Source organism: Coptis chinensis, chromosome 4, assembly GCF_015680905.1.
Source record: "Coptis chinensis isolate HL-2020 chromosome 4, ASM1568090v1, whole genome shotgun sequence".
In the NCBI taxonomy this organism is placed as follows: domain Eukaryota; kingdom Viridiplantae; phylum Streptophyta; class Magnoliopsida; order Ranunculales; family Ranunculaceae; genus Coptis; species Coptis chinensis.
In genome coordinates this window covers 58,699,878-58,726,199 of record NC_141459.1, presented here as the reverse complement: position 1 = coordinate 58,726,199, position 26,322 = coordinate 58,699,878, and the positions used below count along the sequence as shown (strand labels likewise).

The following is a 26,322-nucleotide window of genomic DNA, read 5'->3' as shown; positions in this document are numbered from 1 at the left end:
CAAATATAGCACCCGAACCACAAAAATGTCATTCCAATGGGGCTGCTAAAAGGGTCTTAAATTTGGAAGGAGTCAAAAACCCAGCCAAACTTAAGATTTTCGTTTGCAGCTGCCATAATATGTTCCGGGATTTGGACGACATAGTTTCTGTCGTCTGTTGGTTATTTATATACAGACGGCAGAAATTATGCCGTCTGTCTCCCGTTTTAATTAAATGGACGGACGGCAGACATTATGCTGTCCGTACCTTTCAGACACTCACACGATTTTGACTTAGCCAAATTCAACCAATTTTTCACTCACATGTACTTACTTGTCATCAAAATCTCAATCCTCAACTCTTCAACCATCAACTCTTCAACCACCAACCTCATTTCTTGTGTCAACTTTATAGACCACAAATTTCTCAACTTTGCCTTCATTCACATTTTTTGTATTACTATTCTCAACTTTGCAACCTTCTTCTCGCATTTATTCTCAACTTTGCAACCTTTCTTCTCACATTCAAAATGACTTTTTCTTCTCGTTATGTTGAATCAAACTCCTCATCCGAAGATGAGAACATGGTGAATGACGATGAGAACATATTCGTACCTATTTTCTTGTTGTTGCAAGACATGCACGAAGCTACTCGTGATCATCGAGGCTCGGTCTCCGGTAGAAAGTGTATTTATCGTGATCGAATCGACACTCACAATAGGATTATGAGGGATTACTTCGTGCAAAACCCGAATTATCCCCTTGATATCTTCTGTAGGAGGTTTAGGATGCAACGCCATCTCTTCCTCCGAATCTTGAAAGCTGTCTCCGACCATGACAAATACTTCACATACAAGGTTGATGGCATTGGAAAGGCATGTTTGACAGGTATGCAAAAGGTGGTTGTTTGTATTCGTTTGCTTGCATATGGTTGTGGTGCGGATGCGTGGGATGAATATGTTCAAATCGCAAAGAGCACCCTTTTCGAAAGCTTGAGGCATTTTTGTGATGCCGTGTTGGTGGTCTTCGAGGAAGAATATTTGAGGGCTCCAAACGAAGAAGATATTCAACGTCTATTTGCACAAGGTGAAAATCGTGGCTTCCCGGGTATGCTTGGAAGTTTGGATTGTATGCATTGATAATGAAAAATGTGTCCTACGGCATGACAATGTACACATGTAGGACATAAGAAGAAACCTACAATCATTTTGAAAACCGTTGCCGATCAAGACTTGTGGATTTGGCACGTTTTTTTTTGTATGGCGGGTTCAAACAACGACGTCAACGTGTTTCAACGTTTTCACCTCTTTGACAATCTTATGCGTGGTGATGCTCCTCGTTGCAATTACACCGTAAATGGTCGCTAATACAAAATGGGTTACTATCTAGCCGATGAGATTTATCCTAAATGGGCTACACTTGTACAGACAATCCCTCACCCAACAACTCAAATAGAGGGATTCTTTACTAAGATGTAAAAAGCGTGTCATAAAGATATGGAGCGTGCATTTGATGTCTTACAAGCTAGGTGGGGGATAATTAAGAAGCCGACGCGAATGTGGAGTAGGGATGACATTAATCGGATAATGAAGACGTGTATAATTTTAAATAATATGATTGTTGAGGATGAACGAGAGATTGATATCGAAGATTGGCAAATTGACATGGATTGGGAGCCACCAGTCGCATTACATGTTGTCGGGAATCGAAATGAGAAAATTGCAAAAAGACTCAACACACTTCGTCACATTCAGAGTAGAGAAACTAATTAATGTTTAACTAAGAGTTGACCTCATCAATCACCTTTGGCAATTTCATGCGGATCAAGGAATACGAGTATGAGTATTTCTATGTTTGTAGTTTGAGTATTATCTATGTTTGACTTTATGTTGTTTCAAGATAATTCAAATTAAAATTGAAATTACAAAATTGGAAATGAACTGACAACAACAATGGAAATGAAAGAACGAAAACAACATTGAAATTAATCTAAGTAGTAGAAACACCACCACCACTATAAGCACCACTTCGAGTTCCAAACGTTCCACTCTCTCTCATTTGGCGAATTATCTCCATGTTCATCGTCTTGAAGTATTCGGCAACTTCCGGCTCAAGAGTAGAAGTATCTTGTGCTAATATTTTATTGTCTTCTTTCTACTTCTTGAGCTCTATCATCTTTACCTTATCGGCGGCGGCATTCGTCATTTGTGCCAAATACTTCTCCATTATCTTGTAATTCTCTCATCCTTTCTTCATCCTTTTTTTTTCACCCCTTGTTCCCGGTAGTCGTTTTTTCTTGGTTCCACTTCCACTTGCATTTCCACTTCCACTTACATTTCCACTTCCACTTCCACCTCCACCTTCACCTCCACTTCCATCCCCAACTTGTATAGAAAATGGATCAATTGGAACGCCACCAAGAGTTATTGACGGTGTTGTGGGTGTTGAAGGCATGACTTCGTCATCTACATCGAGAATGACGTTGGTTCGTCTCCTCGATGTAGTTGTGAACCGGCTCTCCAATTCTTAATTCCATTTTGGGCTATTCTTGAGGAAGACCCAACAATGCTCAAATTGAAAGTGTGTGTTATGAGCCAACATATATGTTGTTTTTGCTTTGGCCAACCGATCTTAGATTGTTGTGCCACTTCTTGCTGTCCTCTCCGAAGAGGAGATAATTCCCGCCCACCGGTTGCAAGCTTTTTGGATGTGTCCAAATCGAGTGGACACTGAATCTTTGCTTCTCTTGTTGTTTTCGCCAACTCTCTCTCGAAATTTCTCTAATATTCTCTCCCAATAGTGTGTGACTCGTTGCCCCGCACCAACAATTGGATCTTCATTAACATATATCCACGCTTTGCAAAGAGTATCGTCATCTTGAATTGAAAAATTGGTGGACCATGTAGATTTCTTTCCTTTTGATGTGGTTACATATTCATTTGAATCCATTGTTGTACTTAGAGTAGTGATTGTTGTAGTTGGAGTAGATAGAAATTTTATGAGAATTGGGAGCAAATGATGAGAGAGTTGTGTGAAGTAGTTGCTATAAATTTGCAATTTCAAAAAAACTAGTCGTTTCGTTTTTAGCTGTTGGGATGTCTGGACTAGACAGACGGCAGAGTTTCTGCCGTCCGTTACAACTTAACATACGGACGACAGAGTTTCAGCCATCCGTCTCTCGAACTTAACAACTACTAAAAAGTGCTGTTGGAATGGTTTTTGGAGGTTGGGCTGCCAAATTTAGTTAGGCCTCCTAAAATGACTATGTGGCACCTTTTAGCAGCCCATTATAGTAGCCCTCCATTGGACTTGCTCTTATATAGATGGAAACTAAATAGTTTATTGATTTTCTTCTATTGTCCTTGGAGAGCATCTTCAATGCTACTTTATAGTTCTACATGTCGAATAGGCAGCTCAAATTTTTCACACCAACCTATGCTCTATATCAAGTGGACAACTAACCACACTCTATTTTGGGGGTCAAATATAGAGTTTGATTTGCTTTATCAAATGACATTCCATACTAACTACCCATGCTGCCCCAACTTGCCACATGTACAAACAACTAATTTTAATATTTTTGTATTAGCAAGCTAAGAGTGGTAAAAATATTTTAGTATAAGTGTTCAATGGGTCTATAAAATAAATTTCATTATAAAAACAATAATGTAGTGTGTGGGTTGGTGTGGATAATTTTCAAGACTTCAACTAACATAATCTTTTAACTTGATGACATCACTTTGAAACTTTGAACTCTAAAGGAAGTGTATGCATTGAAGATGCTATTACCATAACATCAAGTGTTGCTATCAACAGTCGGTATTAGGTAAAGTTGGTACATGCCTTGGAGTTGAGTTGTTTGAGCACCAAAGCATCTTGTCGCCTTCATAAATATATTCTGAATTTTTGTACTCTCACTAGCTACTAGCCTATTACACCATAGAGAACAAGACCTTCACTAGTTCAACACTTCTACTCGAGTCCAGTTGCAGTTGTGTACACCTCCATACGTAATTCATGCGCCTCATGCTAGTAGTATTAAACTATTAATTGGATCCAATACTGATCCTCGTAATGAGACACATGCAAATTTAAGCAATGACTGATGACTGACCACCCAATCTGTACAATCACCTCAATACACTTGTACACCACAAGAGATCACATTTTTACGCCATATATATGACATCACCATCATGCCATGTGTGACCCGAAATGTGGATTCTTGTGGTTTGTTGTAGAGATTGCATCTATATAGAGGTTTTTTTGGGTAATCCGATCTCTATAAAGCTGATAGATTAGAGTCAACTAATGGACTTTTTGGGTATGTGAGGTCTATTTCACAGTTGTCTACATATGGCAACTATAAGGAGTGATCTCAAACTCATTAGCCCAACACAACCACACAGTTGACAAGATCACAAGATTATCAGCATAAATGAACACTCGCCTGCAACGGCTGCAAGTCCGAAGAGTAACAATCATGGGCCCAGTTTGGATAATGGTCCTAATACATAATATACCTGTCTCTTCAAATAATCAATTCCTAAGCTGTTGCATAATGAATGCTGGGGAGAGCTTCGGAGGGATGAAGCAGTGGTGGTGAAAAGTATTTGCCAAGTCCATAGCTTCCTCATGCGCGCTGTTATGCATGACGGGGGTTTTGTTAGTTGAGGTTCCGTTAGTATGATTGATGACTTGACGTAGGTATCCCAACAGACGTTGACGATGATTGTTTGTGTTGGGCTGCTTTGGTCCTTTACTGAAGCCTACTTCAACCATGTAGTAGTGTTGGTTTGAAAGAATGCATTGAACAATTGGAGTTGAATAGAACAACAGTACAACATCCTGAAATGCAGTGGATGAGGCTTTGGAAGGTTCAAAGATGGCAATCAACAACCTAAGATACATAACTGCATATAAAGGACACTGTACATCAATAATGAAAAACGAAAACTTAGATTTTCAAAGGTAATAGTTCAACAAAGACCTAAGAGTCTAAAGGTAATATAGAATCAACAAAGACGCGTCTATGTCCAACACCAAACTCAAGAGATATCCTAACTCCCTGACAAGTGAGCGAGGTCATAACTGATTCTGCGCATCTACCCAGCAAATTTTACTAAAAGTTATATAGTACGTGTATTAGAATTTTTAGGAATGTAAATATCAGGAAATTTTGACGCTTAAAATTGTTGTATATGCTTAATTGCTTATCTACAACAAATTTTAACATCATTTAATGGAATGAGTAACTATACTTTTCCAACTAAAAAGAATGAATGTACAGAGAATACTTATAGATCATCTTCCTTCATCAATTAAGGACAATGAGATTCAATTTCGAGAACAATCTGAGCCACTACGTACTAACAGAAGTTTTAGTAGCACAACTAGTATTACTAGTAGTACCTGTAATTGTGGGAAATGTTGAAGTTTGTGTACGTCGTCGTGTGCAGCCTTGAGATCCGGGTTTTCCAGGTACAGGTAAAGTAAACGAGTCACTCAAGACTCAAGAGCATTAGATGAACAGAGTTCATGTCGGGCCTGTCAGCAACATTTGCTTGACAACATAGTAACCCAGGCGGAATGCACATTGCTGCTTCATCCCTGTTGAACTTCTGCAAATTAGGATCGACCAAGTCTAGTGTGTTCCCTCCTTGTGAAAGATTCCATGCCTACCGGATAAGAAAGGTTGAGTTTAGGAAATGATCATGGTTGAACATTTGCAAGTCAAAACAATTCCCATCCAAATTTAAAAAGACATCATATCTTTACAAGTGTCAGAATAGGATGACTTCAGGGGTTTACTAAGACTCCTTAACTGATTCAAACAACTTTAAAGAGAAAGGTGGTTTCTCATCCATTTTGGTGCACATGCCCATAAATCTAAACTATCAATCGGCTACCCTCCAGTAAAGCAACAAAAATAAGAGACTGAATGACTCTGTTTTGATTTGGTGCAAAAATGAGTGTTTGTGGGTTTCAATCCAATTTCCAAGAGTGTCATAAACAATTCAACCGAAGAACAAACAAACCTTAAACAAGGAACTAATTTGAAATAGAAAACGTAATCGCTATTTGAAATAACTGACTTACAAAGTTACAAAGTTTAAGAGATCTGCCTTCTGTTGTCAAGTTTTGAATCAAGGTTCTTTTTCCCACTAACAATCTCTAACACCAATACTCCATAGCTGAAAACATCGGTTTTCACTGACACGATGCCATGCATGACATACCCGGGAGCAATGTAGCCACTGTACAATCCAAATTCAGTAAGTAGAATACTGCTTTATTGTTTAGGAATGAGGCACGGCAAGGAAAGGTACATTTGCAAAGAAGAAAAGGAATTACATACCGAGTACCAGTTATCTAAAGAGCATTAAAATGGGTGTCATCCCCTGGAAAAAGCCTAGCAAGGCCAAAATCTGAGATCTTTGGATTCAACTGTTCATCAAATAGTATGTTACTTGCTTTGATGTCTCTATGAATGATCCGCTCTGGGGCTTCTTCATGCAGGTAGAGGAGACCTCTGGCAATCCCAGTAATTATCGTGAAACGCCTTGACCAATCCAAGGAGGCCGACTTGTCTGTAACTGACCATAATTCCACACAACAACTTCCATATAAGCTTCAACATTCCTGCATGTTCTGTTTCTTGTTCCTATCTTGATGTATACCTTTTAACTAGTTTTAAAAGACTCTTAGAATTGGAAAGAAAATAAATGAATACCAAGGAGGAAGTTGTTTACTGTCAAGGCTCTTGTTAGGCAGATATTCATAGACAAGCATCTTCTCAGGGCCTTCAACATGTTGGGAAAAACGATACCAATCGATCCCCACTACGATAGCTTGCATTTAGACAATCTATAACTCCAATCAAAATCTAAACTTTCACTACAACCAACAACCAACCCAACTTCCTAAGCAATCTATAACTATCACAAACAGTAATAATAAAGCAAATAAAGTAAAACATACCACAACACAAGATGTAACGTGGTTCGGCCAATGATGTCTACTTTCACAAGAGCAAATCCTTTTATAAGTGTGGGAAGGAAGATTACAATCACTCCTCTCAAGTCTCTCTATACTTACTAGATCACCCCTCTCTCCTTACAACATTTTTCTATTTGCAAGGGTTTCCTCTCAATTTTGGTTGCTCACAAAATTGAGTTTCTATTCAAGACTTGGTTTTCCAAAACCTTACTTTTGTTTTTATAGTCATCTGAAATTTTGGCGTGTCTGCGAAATTTCATGTTTACTGTAGAAAAATCAGAACCTGGCATGTTTAGCCATGAGTGCGGCGCGCTCTTGGCAAAGGCAATCGGAGTGTGCGCGCTCCCTCTTATATTTCAAGTTTCCCAAACTCTAGTAGACATGTTTCGTGAGAGATTGAAAAAAAAACTATTTTCTTTTTCACGGCAAGGGTGCGGGCGCGCCTTGGGCATGACCAATATGAGCGCGCGCGTGCTCTGACTTCTTCACATGAACAATACCTATTTTTTCCTTTTTTCTCATGTGAGGGATAACACCAACAATCTCCCCCTCCCGAGCAATGAGGGGGGATACCTCCATCCATTCCCAAATCAACAGGAGGAGTGTGCTACCATTCCGGCGGTAGCACAACAAACATCAACTTACCTTTCGGTAAAACTTTGGTCATCATATCCGACCCGTTCTTTTCAGTATGGATCTTCTCAATGCACAATTTCTTGTCTTCGAGAACTTCTCTAATCCAATGATATCGCACATGTATGTGCTTGGATCTAGATTGAAAACTCAGATTCTTGCTCAAATGGATGGCGCTCTGACTGTCACATAGAACTACAAATTGTTTCTGCTTTAGCCCTAGTTCAACGAAGAACCTCTTCATCCATACTTGGCTTCTGTAGTGGAGATGGCAACACATTTTTCCAACTTAGATTGCCAAGAAACTGCTCCCCCTACAAAAGTAAACAGGTAACCGGAAGTGGACTTCATCGAGTCAACATCACATGCCATGTCTGCATCTGTGTAGCCTTCAAGCAAGGTCTTACTTCTACCAAAACATAAACATGCCTTGGAAGTGCCCTTGAGATATCTCAATATCTACTTAACACCTTGATACGTAAGATTTGATAGTGTAAAAACAGTATTTCTACAATACTAAAATCATGCTATCAAGTTAATATAATACTCTCTAAACATGTTGATATATAGGAGCAATCGTATTCTCCACTCTTGCTTGCACGTACTTAAAACAAATCTAGACTAATTAAACTAATCCACTAATGAGAGAGTAATTGTATAATATGAAAACAGTAAACTAAGATGCTAAAACAGTGATTTAAATTATGAGAAAGATAATAAAGAAGAGTAATGAATCCACCTAATGATTAGTTTTATGCAAATCGAATTATTTATTGAAAAGAGATCATCTTTAGGTTTTCACGCAATGATTAAACCTAAAGCCTCAAACTTTATCATACATAGCAACAACTTACATATTTATAGTCATTATTACTAGTATGTATGATTATTACAACCAAATCTCTCGACTTAATTATAACAATCCCTAGTTTAATTTATTATATGCTTATTTTGGAAGTCATACAATAGACCAAACTCAATGAAAACACATACACAGTTAAATAATTCTACTTATCAATCTATTCCTCATTAGGCTTCATAATCACTCCCTCTAATTGGGGATTAGCCTAATATCATTGGATTAATTAAACTAAGACAATAATGTAAATACATAATGTAAAGATAAGAATTGAATATAAAACTAAAGTTTTTTATTGATAGGTTCTAATGAAGGCTACACTACAAACTACTTAATTAACTAAACCTAACTAAACTAAAGAGGGAGAGAGAGAGAGAACCTTAATTACTACTAAACTAACAGGGAGGAGCCAAGTTTTGTTTATCCTTAACCCTCTTTATATAGGAGAGGGTTAGGGTTATATTTTCGTGCATGAGCCAAAAATGGGGACTTTGGGCCTCTAATGTGAGCCTAAATTCCATTAGGTTAAGTCTAAAGAGACCACAGTTGCTGAAAATTACTTCAGTGCCATTTTCGTCCACTTTTACAATTTTGATTGGGGCAAGGTTGGGTCCATTGGAAAGCTTATTCCGAGCCGGTAGTTTTACATAAAGTAGGCCCAATTCCAAAGATACACCCATTTGAAGTTCTATTAATTTTTCTGTTCTTTTTCTACCGTACCCGTATTGACTTTGACTTTCCAATTTTGACTAGGCTTGAAAAAGGTTTTTCTTCATGATTCTTGGGCTTTAAATATAAAACTTCCTCAGCAATCATCTTGACTCATTTTCCATGCAAAATGGCGCCTTTAAGCACATAAACAACTTCAAGACCAAATACACAAAAACACGTAAACATTACTAACTCTTATTTATTATAAACATAATTGGCCTAAATAGAATACTATTTTGGGTGCTTATCACACCACCCCCAAACAACATTTTGCTTGTCCTCAAGCAAAGATGAGAAATAAAAACAGATAAATGGCAAAAAATGTGGTCCTAACTAATCTCGTTTCGCAGAGTGTGATTGCATTGACCATATGCAATAAAGCCTTAAACCACTAGAAATTCCCTAGTTGACGAGTTATAGCTTCGTGAGAGTTTTCCGAGAAGATATTTGATCACAAACTTCATTTATACTACAACGACTAAGAAATAAAAGTAAATGTTCCCTAATTTTATCTCAGAATCTGTACATCTCACTAGCAGTTAAACAAGGATCATCAATCTAACTCCTAAATTATTACATGCATAATAATCAAATCATCTTAAGATAAACAACTATACAATGAACTATGCTATGAAATGCAATGACATGTTTTTTCTGAAACTTTTGGGTAGCGTGCCTTAAGTAGGTTCTCACAAGGAATGTGTTAAGACACATAACAATCTGATTTTTCCACTCAAGTTTACTAACTCCAGTGTGTAGTGGGCACACGTTTCCTTACAATCTCAATGATGTCCAAAGGAGTTGAGGTCGATCAAACACATCTACCACTTATTATCATATCGAATTAATCCTAATTGAGCTAGAAGTCTTTATTAGGTGAAACGGGGCGTAGGTGTTGGTTAAAGAAGAAAGGAAATGGATATTCAAAAAGACAAGTATGAGATAATAGGGTCTTCAAAATATGTAACTAGAGAAAATATTGTTCTTACTTTGCTTCCACACTTTGTTTCCATCTTTAGCCCTTTTGTTTTGGCTTTTGACTCATTTGTTCTATTTTTTGGAGTTCTAACTTTTTATTTTATTTCTATTCTATTTTCTTTTTCTTTTCTTCGGATGAAAACTTATTTTATTTTTTTTTTCTCGAAGCAACTAACTAATTTTTGTTTACACATGTTTTTCTCTTCTCTTTTCTTCACTCATCCTATTTCTCAGACTTATCCAGATAGGTAGGCTGATTTTATTTTTTATTTTGTTTTATTGGGTAAAAGATATGTGGTTTGTGAAAATACTAATGAAAAGGCTCGATTAAGGTAGTAGTAGTGGAAAATATACTTAGGTTAAAATTTCTGGCTATATCGATCCATAGAGAGCCTAAATTCTTGCTTAGGATATGGTATGATGATAAAGCAAGTGGATGTGTGACTTCTCTACTCGGATTTGACTTCTCCCTTGTGTGATCACTCAGATATTTCACTTTTATGATGCTTTTAGGCTATTTGCTAACAGGATATATATTAAGTACTCTAACCTAGGTATCAGAAAAATACTGCCAAGTACAATCATAGATGCTCATGCAAGATATTCATGAAAAGATGCAATGACTATTACCTACATATTAATCTAAGTTTCAAAAATAAAATCCTAATTCAAGTACTATTTGAGATTTCTAGACTAATATCATCATGGAGAAGGGAACAATACTATTATCACTAAGTGCATAGTATAAACTATTTATAATTTTTTAATACTTTTTATACGACAAATAATACGTAATGCACAACCTAATATGTGCTTAAACATTTGCAACACGTTTCTATACCACCCCCAAACAGAATCATGTTTTTTCCCCGAAGTATGGAATGAAAATAAAGGATAAAAAGTACCATATAAACATGCTTATAAATGGGAGCACCTGAAAAAGAAGGTTAATATATACTAATATCAAGAAATAAAAACATACAGAACTCCTATATGAGTTCCACCCGTTATGGGGATAACATGAAATAATAAATAACGCTTGGGACATCAACGGACTCTAACAGAAATAAAATAATATCATACGTTCACAAATCTATCATGCGCATATCGTGGCTCCTATAGGATTAGCTTATGAAATTCGGTGAAATAGTAGAATTTCATGAAATTAAGGTGCCTAATTACATTATTAAATCAACAAGTCCCATAGTTTCTATATTTCAATATTTATACATGCAATTTTAATACGTGAACGTACAATGTGCTAAAATTAAATATAACACCCCCAAACAATTTGGGAGAAGGGGGTTCATAAAGTAATTCAAAAACACAATTAAATTACGTAACTAACTAACCTAGAATTCGATAGCATAATTTAATAGACTCGACTGGAGTAAACATAAAAGGCAAAGGGTGGCAAAAAGTTTTGAAATAAAAGACCAAAATATGTTACCCCCAAACAAAATTTGAAAACTTTTTTTAAGTTAGAAAAAAATTTGTGGCCTATACTCCATTAAGGTGGTATGTTACAAAAAATTATATGTGTCTTTTAAAGTCAGATTCCCTAGACTTAATGTGGGGTCGTTTTAAGTTAAATTCCCCAAGACTGTGCACACCCTCAAACAAGCAAGAAACTGGGGTGACACAATATAGATGATGCGTGGTCAACTATAAACTAATAGTCGAAAGAGTTGGGGGTCGAGCCATAAAAGCATGATACTAAATGCACCCCCAAACAGAATGAAGTGGTATAACTAGATCAGAAGTAATCATGTAGAAGAATGAATGAAAACTTATACAACCCATCAAAGAACATATGCAAACCATCATGTTGTAGCTGTTTTAAAGAGTTAGAATGACCCAAAAGATGAACTAGTGATACTTTAGGTGAGAAAGGAATAAAGTATGGATCCTGATGTCTTTTATGAGGCTCAAATGATGAAAAATAAGACAAACTAGGTTTCTCACGACACTCAGTCAAAGCTTGGCTCTCAATTATAAGAATGGTATACTCATGGGATTGTGTGCTAGGCAAAAAATCTTCACCGTGAAGGTTGAAAAAATTATAGAGGATCTCTGAGGCAAAAGGCTCAAGTGCAAATTTTATTTCTATTTCTATTTTCTTTTTCTTTTCTTCGGATGAAAACTTATTTTATTTTTTTTTTTTCGAAGCAACTAACTAATTTTTGTTTACACATGTTTTTCTCTTATCTTTTCTTCACTCATCCTATTTCTCAGACTTATCCAGATAGGTAGGCTGATTTTATTTTTTATTTTGTTTTATTGGGTAAAAGATATGTGGTTTGTGAAAATACTAATGAAAAGGCTCAGTGGGGCGAGTAGTGGAAAATATACTTAGGTTAAAATTTCTGGCTATATCAATCCATAGAGAGCCTAAATTCTTGCTTAGGATATGGTATGATGATAAAGCAAGTGGATGTGTGACTTCTCTACTCGGATTTGACTTCTCCCTTGTGTGATCACTCAGATATTTCACTCTTATGATGCTTTTAGGCTATTTGCTAACAGGATATATATTAAGTACTCTAACCTAGGTCTCAGAAAAATACTGCCAAGTACAATCATAGATGCTCATGCAAGATATTCATGAAAAGATGCAATGACTATTACCTACATATTAATCTAAGTTTCAAAAATAAAATCCTAATTCAAGTACTATTTGAGATTTCTAGACTAATATCATCATGGAGAAGGGAACAATACTATTATCACTAAGTGCATAGTATAAACTATTTATAATTTTTTAATACTTTTTATACGACAAATAATACGTAATGCACAACCTAATATGTGCTTAAACATTTGCAACACGTTTCTATACCACCTCCAAACAGAATCATGCTTTTTCCCCGAAGTATGGAATGAAAATAAAGGATAAAAAGTACCATATAAACATGCTTATAAATGGGAGCACATGAAAAAGAAGGTTAATATATAATAATATCAAGAAATAAAAACATACAAAACTCCTATATGAGTTCCACCCGTTATGGGGATAACATGAAATAATAAATAGCGCTTGGGACATCAACGGACTCTAACAGAAATAAAATAATATCATACATTCACAAATCTAGCATGCGCATATCGTGGCTCCTATAGGATTAGCTTATGAAATTCGGCGAAATAGTAGAATTTCATGAAATTAAGGTGCCTAATTACATTATTAAATCAACAAGTCCCATAGTTTCTATATTTTAATATTTATACATGCAATTTTAATACGTGAACGTACAATGTGCTAAAATTAAATATACCACCCCCAAACAATTTGGGAGAAGGGGGTTCATAAAGTAATTCAAAAACACAATTAAATTACGTAACTAACTAACCTAGAATTCGATAGCATAATTTAATAGACTCGACTGGAGTAAACATAAAAGGCAAAGGGTGGCAAAAAGTTTTGAAATAAAAGACCAAAATATGTTATCCCCAAACAAAATTTGAAAACTTTTTTTAAGTTAGAAAAAAATTTGTGGCCTATACTCCATTAAGGTGGTATGTTACAAAAAATTATATGTGTCTTTTAATGTTAGATTCCCTAGACTTAATGTGGGGTCGTTTTAAGTTAAATTCCCCAAGACTGCACACCCCTCAAACAAGCAAGAAACCGGGGTGACACAATATAGATGATGCGGGTCAACTATAAACTAATAGTCGAAAAGAGTTGGGGGTCGAGCCATAAAAAGCATGATACTAAATGCACCCCCAAACAGAATGAAGTGGTATAACTAGATCAGAAGTAATCATGTAGAAGAATGAATGAAAACTTATACAACCCATCAAAGAACATATGTAGACCATCATGTTGTAGCTATTTTAAAGAGTTAGAATGACCCAAAAGATGAACTAGTGATACTTTAGGTGAGAAAGGAATAAAGTATGGATCCTGATGTCTTTTATGAGGCTCAAATGATGAAAAATAAGACAAACTAGGTTTCTCACGACACTCAGTCAAAGCTTGGCTCTCAATTATAGGAATGGTATACTCATGGGATTGTGTGCTAGGCAAAAAATCTTCACCGTGAAGGTTGAAAAAATTATAGAGGATCTCTGAGGCAAAAGGCTCAAGTGCAAATTTAAGGTTTCGTTGAAATGGATGATGGAGTGGAGCAATAGTGGTAGATGGTTGGATTTTAGGAGGTGGTAACAGGTGGATGGTGGTCGGTTGGTGGTTCAGAAGATTGAGCATTTGCATCACAAAATAGGTTGAGAAATTCTTCCTCTATCATAGTTTCATCAAGTTCTATCTTGTTTATTTCTTTGTTCTCTTCATCTAGAACTTCAAGAGTGTCCTCAATAGTATCATTCGAATTTATTGAGTGGTCATCCAAAACAAATCCTAAAGAGTCATCTTCAAGAATTTCCTCATCCAGGTATGGTGTGGAGTCAATACAATGGTTAATGGGAGGGTCATTGGAAGGTAATAGTTCATGAAATTTAGGGTAGGTCTCAACTAGGTCGAATGGTTTGGTTATGGGAATAGGTTGTTCTACTTGTGTGTCGATCTTTGGCAAGGTTGAAAGTTCTGTGTTAGGTGAGGGGATCATGGAAATCATCTGTTCTATGTTCTGAAGCATAGTTTGGATAATTAATGACATTTTGTTCCTTAATTGAGTCGGCTATTTGTTCATTAAATGTTTGTTCTGAGTCAGTCTTTTGTTCCCTAAATATGTTTGTTGAGTCGGCTACTAGTTGGGAAATTAAATTTGGTCTGGAAAGGGTGGCGAACTAGATGGGTGGTTGATTTTTGGCATGGTGGAAAGGTCTAGCGTAGGTGAGGTTACCATCAATCTTGTCCGTTCTAGGTTCTGAAGTATTATTTTGTTTTGGGCCATGATTTTCTCAAATGTTGTTAGCGGAGGGGAAGCTTGGTGGTGTGGTTATAGTTGGTATGGTGTTTGATAGTCATAGTATAGTTATTGGCGTTTGAGTGACTCTGGTTGATTTCGTATTGTGTTGGGTTAGGTTGAGGCTGAATGGTTGGTTGATTGTTTGTGGTGGAACTCCATGAATAGTTTGGATGACTAGAAAACTCTTGATTGTATGGGTTACTATGAAAGTTTGAACATTGAGGCTCATAATTATAATTATATCCTATAGTAGGCCCAAACTCTTGGTATGATGGGCATTGAGAAGCCCACTGGTAAGGACTACCACAGCATGAACATGGTGAAGGGTTTGCATAATAACCACATGATTGTTGGTCTACATATTGATAAGCCATATTGGTTTTAAAGATATATTTTATGTTAATTAATATACAAAAATTATAACTATAAAATTTCTAGATAGGCGATTATTTTTGCGTCTACGACAAACTAATATGGCAGGTTTATACGTTCTAGATCTTAATCTCATGCAAGTTTTAAGTTTAATAGGCAATTCCTAATGAGCATGCAAAAATTAGCCTGATTATTACTAGAAATAGAATCCTTTAACAGTAGATTCGAGGATGTATAGAGGTGTTACTTGGAGCATCCTTGCTACGCGTATAAATAACACCTTCAACAACCCTGAAGCACGTCTTTACTAAAAACTTTTCAAACAAACAGCCAGTTCACTTAAGAATTGAGGGAGGTTGTCCGTGCATACGTTCCTTAATTAGATAACCTCAATTCTTTGAGTTTTCTAGACATCATAAAGTATGAAAAAAAATTTATGCAATTACTGGAGCGGTTGGGCATACGAGTACTGCACTGTACACGTGACGTAATATTGCAGTTAGTATAAAAAAAATTAATTTAATCTAATTAACCTAGGGCACGGGCGTACTAAAAAATAGGCTAAATTGGGCGCGGGTGGCACTTTGGTATTTTTTTTTAAAGGATCACGGGGCGCGCTTTAGAATAGGTCAAATTGGGCACGGGTCGCTTAGGGTGTAATGCGCGGGGCGCGCTATGTAAGGGCAAAATGAGGGCTCTCAAGTAAATAACGAGGGTTGGCTTTTATAGGGTCAGGTCACGGGAATACATGGAGTTGGAATCACAACTCGTATGCACTTAAATAGTAGCAGAAATAATTCGAAAAAATACGAACAGTAAAACATGTTAGGTGTTTTGTGAATAGTGAAAACAATTTTGTTATACGTAACAAAACAAGATAACAATGACACCATTTGATAACTAAGAAAAATATACAACCAATACATTAATGAGAAGATGAAGAAACAGTAGAATTAATGATGAGAAAGATATAGAGAAAGTAATGAATTCACCTAATGATTAGTTTCATGCAAATCAAATTATTCATTGAAAAGATATCATCTTTAGGTTTTCACGCAATGATCCAACCTAAAGCCTCAAACTTTATCATCCCTAACAATAACCTACATCTCTATAGTCATTATTACTAGCATGTAGGATTATTACAACCAAATCTCTCGACTTAATCATAACAATCCCTAGTTTAATTTACTATATGCTTATTTTGGAAGTCATACAATAAACCAAACTCATTAAAAACACATACACAATTAAATAATTCTACTTATCAATCTATTCCTCATTAGGCTTCATAATCACTCCCTCTTGATAAGCACCCAAAACTATATTATAAAACCCCGTAGAGACGTAATATTTCGGTCAATTTTGTGTTTAATAATCATGAAATAATCGCATCTTTGTGCTCTTTGTAGGTTGGAGCAACTAATGTAAAAATGATGATAAAGCCAGCATTTAAGCACGGAATAGGGAGTATACATAAGCCTTCCGATCAAGCCCATGTGAAGCCCAACAAATCCGGACTAAAGCCCAAAGACTCAAATATTACAGAATCCAGTCAGAAACGGGATTACGTGCATAGAAGCATCAAACTGCCGAAGCTCATATCTCTTGATCTAGGACTCTGAATGCGACAAGTGAGCTGCTCAGACAATCAGTGTGGCGAACTCTACGCAGTGGCAGAAAGTTGCAAAAATGCCAAAAGATCGGAACACCACTAGACACAGCACATAGACCCATCATGCGGGCCCGTGAGAGTTGATGAGTCATTATGCAAGTCAAGACAAAGATGCAAATAATTGGGGCCAAGGTGACACCTTGCATGTAATTAATGAGATTAGGTGCTAATAATCAAAAGGAAGTAAGGTGTCAAGTTTTTGGATTGTGTGGGTAAGAAGGAAGTAAATGAGATTTTTTGTTTTACGTGGGAGGAAAGGAGATTTCTCTCAAATGGAGAAGAAAACAAACAAGGGGGGATGCACTACATTAACTCCCTTGACTCTTGTTCCATTTTAATACTTAGTCTTTAATTTTTAGTTTGTTTTTTTAGTTTTTGGTTTTAGAGAAAGAAAGATTGTAATATGTTAATGGTGGACAACACCTTCTTAGTCTTGAAATAAAATTTCTTTCTTCCTTAGTTAAAAAAACAGGTTGTTATATCTTGTTTATCTTTTCTCTCTCTTCTCTCTCTCTCTCTCTCTCTCTCTCTCTCTCTCTCTCTCTTTTATATATCTATTATGTAATTTTCATCTTAATCCCAAGGATCATGAGCTAAAACTCTCCAAGGTGGAGGGTTAATGATGCTCACGTGAGGGTTTATATAGATTTCTTAGTAGTAGGATTCATTGCCTAGACTTAAGGACGCATCTAACACACTACCCCAAAATGGTAGTGTCCGGCCAAACTTGAGGCCTGGAAGTGAAGGAAGACTTGCGTGCGCCTCCCTTTCTATGCCTGGGCTAGCCACGCGCGCTGGTCTTAGTTAGCTTCTTGTTTCTAGATTTGACAGGAATAAGTTCTATGAGTCAGGAGTTGAGATGGGATTTCAGAGATGAAACCCTAGTTCAACTTCTTAAGCTAGGGAAATGGACTTAGAGATGAGTCCATTTCGCTAGGGATCGACGCTCAAGCCGGTTCGGGTTTGATAATGAACCCCAAACAGCTTATAGATGGTGATAATCCGATACTAAGATAGGATAATATGACCTTGCATGAGCAGCATGATTCTCCACCCCTTCTTTCTCTTTGAATATCTTAGGAAACATCTTAGTTTTTACCATCTTTTGTATTCCGCGTGTTTAAATGTTCGTTAGGATTTACATGACATAACTAAACCTAGTTAGCAATCTAAAATTGAATCTTACTCACTAGTTCCCTACTTAGAGCACAATAAAGTTGTACGCTGTCTTAGTATTTAGGTTGGTTTGAATCCTTTCTCGAATTAGACACACGAAGATGTGAGTAAGGACTTGAATCTACACCAAACGGAATCGAGAATCAATCTTATTGCCACAAAGTGTAGAGATCACCTCTAATGGCGGGGGATTAACCTAATATCATTGGATTAATTAAACTAAGACAATAATGTAAAGACATAATGTATAGATAAGAATTGAATATATAAAACTAAAACTTTTTATTGATAGGTTCTAATGGAGGCTACACTACAAACTACTTAATTAACTAAACCTAACTAAACTAAGGAGGGAGGGAGAGAGAGAACCCTAATTACTACTAAAATAATGAGGGAGGACCTAAGTTTTGTTTAGCCTTAACCCTTTTTATATAGGAGAGAGTTAGGGTTATATTTTTGTGCATGGGCAAAAAATGGGGACTTTGGGCCTCTAATGTGAGCCCAAAGTCCATTAGGTTAAGTCTAAATAGGCCAAAGTTGCTAACATTTATTTTAGTACCCTTTTCATCTACTTTTATAGCTCTGATTGGGGCAATACTAGGTCCATTAGAAAGCTTATTCCGGGCCGGTCGTTTTGACATAAAGTAGGCCCAATTTTGAGGCCCGAGTCCAAAGATACACGCATTTGAATTTCTATTGATTTTTTTGTTATTTTTCTACCGAATTGACTTTGACTTTCCAGCTTTGACTGGGCTTGAAAAAGGTTTTTCTTCATGATTCTTGGGCTTTAAACATAAAACTTCATCAACAATCATCTTGACTCGTTTTTCATGCAAAATGACGTCTTTAAGCACATAAACAACTTCAAGACCTGAAATACACAAAAACACGTAAACATTACTAACTTTTCTTTATTATAAATATAATTGGTCTAAATAGAATACTATTAAGGGTTCAAAACTACAATTTTGGGTGCTTATCACACCTTCCCAATGCTCTTTATCCAGATTTGACAGAAATCGGCTTATAACACCAAAGACGAAAGCAATATTCGGTCTTGTACACACCATTACATACATTAAACTGCCCACTACGGATGCATAATGAATCTTTTTCATTTGACTCTTCTCATGCTCACCCTTTGGACATATATCTTTGGTCACGAGGAACTGGCCACCAAGCAGACAACTGACTGGCTTCGCTTAATCCATGTTGAATCTCTTCAACACCTTCTCAATGTAGTTTTTTTGAGAAAGCCACAACTTCCCACTCTTTCTGTCACGAGTGATCCGCATCCCAAGTATTTGCTTTGCTTAACCGAAATCTTTCATCTCAAAGGACTTACTCAAGTCTTTCTTCAACTTGGATATCTTGTTGATGTTTTGGCCAACTATCAACATATCATCCACATACAACAAGAGCACTATGAAATCCCCATCTGAATTTTTTTGAACAGACACACAATGATCCGAAGCAGACTTCTTGTATCCATGCTTCACCATAAAGGACTCAAACTTTATGTACCACTGTCTCGGTGCTTGCTTCAACCTATACAAGCTTTTTCTCAGCTTGCATACCAAGTGCTCCTTGCCTTTGACCTCAAACCCCTTTGGCTAGTTCATGTAGACATCTTCCTCAAGATCTCCATGAAGAAAAGCTATTTTGACATCTAGTTGCTCAACTTCTAGGTTCATACTTGCGGTCAGACCCAATACCACCTTGATAGAAGTCATCTTAACTACAGGAGAGAAAATTTCATCAAAGTCAATACCTTTCCTTTGACCGGATTCCTTCACAACAATGCGAGCTTTGTGCCTTGGATATGGATTATTCTCCTCATGTTTGACTTTGAAGATCCACTTATTCTTGAGAACTTTTCTTCTTTTCGGTTTCTCAACTAAGTCATAAGTATGATTCTTATGCAAATAACCCATCTCATCTTGCATGACCTTCAACCACTTCTCCTTATCTGTACATTCAAGAGCCTCTTGATAGTACATGGGTTCTCCACCATAAGATAATAAAACATACGTATGTGGTGGATACTTGGTTGAAGCTTGTCTTTCTCTCTCGGATCTCCTTACTCCATCTTCTTGTGGCTCAAGAGGATGCACTCTGCTTGCTCAGGTAGTGGTTCATGCACTTCATCTGCATCTTCTATATCAATAGGTTCTATCCCATCATGAGCAATAGGATCATCATCATAAGCCTCAAACCCATAGTTTTCTGTATTCTCAATTCCTTCTGCACGTTCCACAGTAGAAACTTCTGGTTCTAAGTCAACAAGATCATTAATGAAAGCTTCTAGCTTCTTACTATTCTCAAAGTCTGATATTGTTTCGTCTTCCAAAAACACAACATCTCGACTTCGGATTACCTTCTTGTTGATCGGATCATAAAGTTTGTCATCAAGCTTGGATCTCTCATCCTTGAGAATATGAACAAATGCCCTCAACTATCCATAATCAACATCTCTGCCTGATCATACTCTCTCTGGATAATCACTATTCAGAGGCTTCGAAGGTGATAGGTTGATCACATGTATGGCTGTGCGCATTGCTTCTACCCAGTACCTCCTTGATAACTTAGAGTGAGACAACATGCATCTCATCTTCTCTACAATGGTCCGGTTCATCCTTTCGGCTATACTATTGTGTTGCGGTGTCTTAGGAACGGTCTTGCAATACTCTTCAAACGACCTAATGTACTCTCCCCTATTATCTGAGTGAATACACTTTAAAGGCTTCCCTATCTCTTTTTCCACCATGCTATGAAAAGTATTGAACATGCCAAGAACTTAATCCTTGGTCCTCAGACTATATGCCCATATCTTTCTTGACGCATCATCAATGAAAGTCAAGAAGTACAAAGCTCCCCCGTGGGACTTCACTTTCATAGGACCACATAAATTTGTGTGTACTAGCTCAAGGATATTTTCCTTTCTGTGAGAGGGGAATCTTTGGAAAGACACCCTGTGTTGCTTTCCAACCAAACAATGAGTACATCTATTTAAATGCGTACCTTTTATGTTTGGCAAGGCCTTTTACTTGGCAAGAACTTCCATGCCTTTTTCTCCCATATGACACAGTCTCTTATGCCATAGTTCGGAGAAAGCTTCTTCTTGTGCTGCATTTAACTTTGCTTTACACAAACTAGCTTGTGTCTTGTATAACCAACAAGTTTTCTTCCCTTTGGCTACTACAATGGAACCTCTGCTCAGTTTCCATACCCCGTTACCAAACGAGTTTTGAAAGCCATCATCATCTAACTTTCCAGCAGAAATTAGGCTTAGCAGAATGTCAGGGACATGTCTTACATCCTTGAGTGTCAAGGTGTAGCCGACATTGGTTTCTATATGGACATCCCCAATTCCTATAATCTTCGAGACTCCACTGTTACCTATCTTCACTTCACCAAATTTACCACATTTGTATGTAGTGAAGAAATTCCTGTGCGGAATGACGTAATAGGACGCTCATGTATCTATCACCCACTCTGTATCCTGGCATGAGGTACTAACAGACCATTCACCACAATCTGACACAATTCCCACTAGACCATCGTTTACTAGTGCGGTAGTATCTCGGCCTGTGCTTCCGTTCCTCTTTACCATGTCTTTAAGTACACAATTATTCTTCTCATCCCTCTTCAGTGTTATACACTCATATTTGAAGTGACTGATTGATGGTATTTTGTACTTCATTAAGATGCTCAGACATTGAATAACCTTTTTTGTACCTCGTGTTAGCAAACTTCTTAATGAGTAGTATGTACCTTGTTTCCGGCCGACTTCCTCTCATAGAGGTCTTTGAGTTTCTTTCACAAGCCAAAAGCGGTAGTCTCTTGGGATACATGGTGGAAGACACTATCGTCAATCCACTATCGAATATACCCAATTGTTTTTCTGTTAAGCTTGCTCCACTCAGGCGCGGCTATTGTATCTGGTTTTACTCCTCTATACCTAATAGGTTGTGCCAAGTCTTTGCAATAAAGTAAGTCTTCCATCTTGGCTTTCCAAATAGTATAGTTAGCTCTATTCAGACTAGTCATGCGAGTGTTTATAGAATGACCCATCTTAACAAACTATTTCAACTCAAACCTTCTCTCAGGATTTTTATCAAACACCTTCCGAGCAAGATATGGATAACCTCCTTTGTGATTAATCTAATCACGACTCTGATATCACTTGTTAGGAAAAACGATACCAATCGATCCCCACTACGATAGCTTGCACTTGGACAATCTCCTACTCCAATCAAAATCTAAACTTTCACTATAACCAACAACCAACCCAACTTCCTAAGTAATCAACAACTCTCACAAACAGTAATAATAAAGCAAAGAAAGTAAAACATACCACAACACAAGATATAACGTGGATCGGCCAATAATGTCTACTTTCACAAGAGCAAATCCTTTTATAAGTGTGGGAAGGAAGATTAAAATCATTCCTTTCAAGTCTCTCCAAAGTTACTAGATTACTCCTCTCTCCTTACAAGCTTTTTCTCTTTGCAAGGTTCATCTTAATTTTGGTTTCTCATTAAATTGGGTTTCTATTTAAGACTTGGTTTTCCAGGACCTCACTTTTGTTTTTATAGTAATCTGAAATTTTAGCGCGTCTGTAAAATTTCGTGTTTACTGTAGAAAAATCAGAACCTGGCATGTTTAGGCATGAGCGTGGACACGCTCTTGGCAAGGCCAATCTGAGCGCGCACGCACCCTCTTATATTTTAAGTTTCCCAAACTCCAGTAGACATGTTTCGTGAGAGGCTGAAAAAAAACTATCTTTTTTTTCATGGCAAGGGCGTGGGCGCGCTTTGGGCACGACCAATATGAGCGTGCATGCGCTCTGACTTCTTCACACGAACAATACCTGTTTTTTCCTTCTTCCTCATGTGAGAGATAACACCAACACAACACAGCATCCCAGTAGTGTGACCAAGTTCCTGTGCTGAACCCTTTGTAACTTATTCACCTCGTTTGTAAATTCTCTCACCCCCTGTTTTGAAACATTAGATGGCTTCTTGACTGCTACTTACTTCTTGACCATTTGGTAGAAGTCCCTATAAGGGAAATGGAAAAAATGCTTAATTGCTTAACAAAACAGAGTTTCGACAAGATCCAAAAATGGAAGAAATATTGAAGTACATATGTATTAATGTATAGCGCTATATCCATAAACACCACTACACCAGATGCTTGTTGTCTTAATTTGGCTCACAAAAGGATGTTAGACAGTCTGGAAGACAACGTTTGGCACTACTCAATTGAGCTTAATTTTTATATTCCTACCGCAGTGTTATTGGAATTTTGCATATATTCAGTTGCTCTAACTCCTATGGTATATTATGAAAGTTACGTGTCTCTCTTTCATTATGCAAGTATTGAGAGAACAGAGAGTCATGCTGATAAGCCAAGGGTTCGTAAGAAAAGAACATAGATTGAGCGAGACTTAAAAGAGAGGTAAGGTGAGAATATTTAATCTTGTACACATTTCTAACATATAGTCAAATATTTTTGAATGCTCGATGTCCATAGACGTAGGCCAGCATGCCCAAACACGCGAAAATTTTATCTTGTGTGTATTACTGTATTACACTATTACCTTATATTATTATTTGCAAGTTATGGTTGTGTTTTACTATCTTCAGAGTCTAGCACAAACTAGTTCCTCGAATTGGAAATATTCTGTATGTACCAGTGTACTCGTACCCCCACGAACGATCATCATTGGGCACTACTATAAGAGCAACTCACTAATGAGGCGTGCTTGTTTGCCTGCTACTGTGGCATTTCCGTTTGCCTACTAGTGATGCGTGCTTGCTTGCCCACTATTGTAGCATTTCCGCTTGCCTACTAGTGAGGCATGCTTGTTTGCCCGTTACTGTGGCATTTCCGCTGGCATGCCCTCTATTGGAGGCTTGGAGCAATGAGGGTAACATGAGCGTGCAAGTCCGGATATATAGCACCCAAGTTATATATAGCAAGTCCGGATATATGTCAAGGGATTTTTTCCATATAAAAGCTTTTGGAAAAATTTCGTACAAAGAGAAAAATATCTCATCAACTAAAGAAAGGGTAACATATTTATTTTTCTATAAATACCCAACAATCATTTCAAACAAAGAACTACGTGCATTTTTGAGACTTGATTCCAGAGAACGATTTGAATACGTAGGCAGCCATTGGTGGTACAGTCTCTAGCTCTCACTTCATATCAACCTCTCTAACAAAATCATTAGTGTGTTTGCGTGAGTTCTCACCCAAACATATCCTATACTTATAAGTTATAACTCAAAACTGGTAGAAATGTCAGTTTTGAGGTTGGATCGTCTGAGTTTAAGGAGTAGATACTGTACCCCTGCCCTCTCGTTTTGTCACTAGACAACATTGCTCGCTCACGTCATTTGATTTCAACACTTTGTATTTCCTGGGTCAAATGGCGGACACAGACTTCGTTTCGGCCATCTACCCCTAAATATAATCCACGCCTATGCCTTAAGTCATACCACACATGATGAAGGTGTGTTTGGATATACATAGTCCCACATAAAACAAGATAAGTCACTCTGGGGCATTCCCACCCTAAAACAATTGGTTTTGTGTTGGATGCTCCAAACTTATGACATATGTACACGTTTTGCCAACACCGCCATTGGTAGAGAATTGATATAAAACACACTTCTCCATCACAAGTGCCATTGTTACTTTATTACTCATTCAACATAATCCGTGCTCACATAGTGTTCAACGTAGTAAAATATATGATGTCCTGAAATATCAGGACATACGTACGCCGATTTTCAAAGCTCAGCATCAAATATTTAGCGGATTGAATTTGTTAACAAAAACAAGTGCATATAGTCACTTTCAAGTTTTTATTACCAAAGTGATGTATAACAACAGTATAAGCTATTTTCAGGAAGATAAACAGCGCAGAACCGCAGCAGAAAATGTTATAATAAAGCAGATGAGAACCTTAAAAACAGGTCCGAACCCACCCCGTCTGAGTTGATTCAACTCAGAGAAAAAGTTGGTAGCAATTTGCAAAGTTTTAAACTCGAAAAACAAATCCCACGTCGAGAATCCTTCCTCTTCCTCTTCCTCTTCCTCTTCCTCTTCACCTTTAACAGCACCTTTATTTACTTTTCTCTTCAGTTTCAAGCATCCATATAAACTAGACAGAAAACAATGTACTAACGATCAAGAATCTTGAGGAACAAGAAAGAAGAAAAAAAAAGGTTTGTTATTGTTGTCTACCTGTCTATTGTCTGCCCCATCAGTCTTTAGTTTATGAAATGAAGGGATGAAATTGTAACACCAACATCTATGCCACTCTAAAACTGGGCAGTTTAAGCGCCTATTAATCCTCGATTAATCTGCGCGATCCGATCAAGAAAAAACATACAAGTCTGAGCGGGTGCCACAAATCAGGCTTAGCAGCTCTCCGGTTTTGTTGTTGTTTTTTTTTTTTTTTAAATACGGTCAATATACAAAGTTTTACCCAGGTTTTTCGCTTCACCAAAGAAAAACCAAAAACCACCAAGTATTTCCTTCTTCTTCTTCTTTTTTCTTTGTTTTTCTGTTTTTTCTTCTTCTCTTCGATTTCGGCAATTTTTTTTTAAAAATAAAATCGATAGAAATTGTTATTTATGCTAGGAGATACATATGGTGGTTAGCTTGTTAGGTTAAAGGGATTGAGTGTGTAGAAGAAGAAGAAGAAAGGATGGAGACACAAGAAGAAGGTAGGGTTTTGAGTATCTTTACTAACCTACAATTCATATATTTATACTAGAGATGGAATAACCTAAATAGCAACAAGCTAAATAAAGTACGGTCTCACACTTATAGAATGTGTGAGACCGACACTACATACTTCAACACCCCCCCTTCAAGCTGGAGCATAGATATCGCTCATGCCTAGCTTGTTACCAATATAACTCAGAATTGGACGAATCACTGGTTTGGTGAAGATATCAGCTAACTGATCTCGAGAAGCCACATAAGGAGTACTTATCTCCTTTGTTTCAACTTTATGTCTGACATAATGACAATCTACCTCTATGTGC

The 26,322-nt window shown here is 37.1% G+C and overlaps 1 protein-coding gene and 1 pseudogene across 2 annotated transcripts; one reads left to right on the top strand and one right to left on the bottom strand.

The window, feature by feature from the left end:
• The first annotated feature begins 509 nt into the window (after positions 1-509).
• LOC147504188 (uncharacterized) lies at positions 510-1,118 on the top strand. The gene has a single exon (XM_086605088.1). The coding sequence runs from the start codon at positions 510-512 to the stop codon at positions 1,116-1,118; it is 609 nt and encodes a 202-aa protein (XP_086461214.1).
• A 4,223-nt stretch (positions 1,119-5,341) lies between these two features.
• On the bottom strand, positions 5,342-25,895 carry LOC147504187 (cysteine-rich receptor-like protein kinase 43; annotated as a pseudogene). Its single transcript, XR_015220989.1, has 7 exons — positions 25,514-25,895; positions 25,232-25,430; positions 23,173-23,316; positions 6,732-6,790; positions 6,338-6,575; positions 6,087-6,236; positions 5,342-5,657 (listed from the first exon to the last, which is right to left on the bottom strand). The product of XR_015220989.1 is annotated as a cysteine-rich receptor-like protein kinase 43 (transcript).
• Between the last annotated feature and the right edge of the window lie 427 nt (positions 25,896-26,322).

Excerpts from the sequence above, each read along its gene's own strand:
- LOC147504188 (XM_086605088.1), top strand. The coding sequence starts at position 510 with ATGACTTTTTCTTCTCGTTATGTTGAATCAAACTCCTCATCCGAAGAT.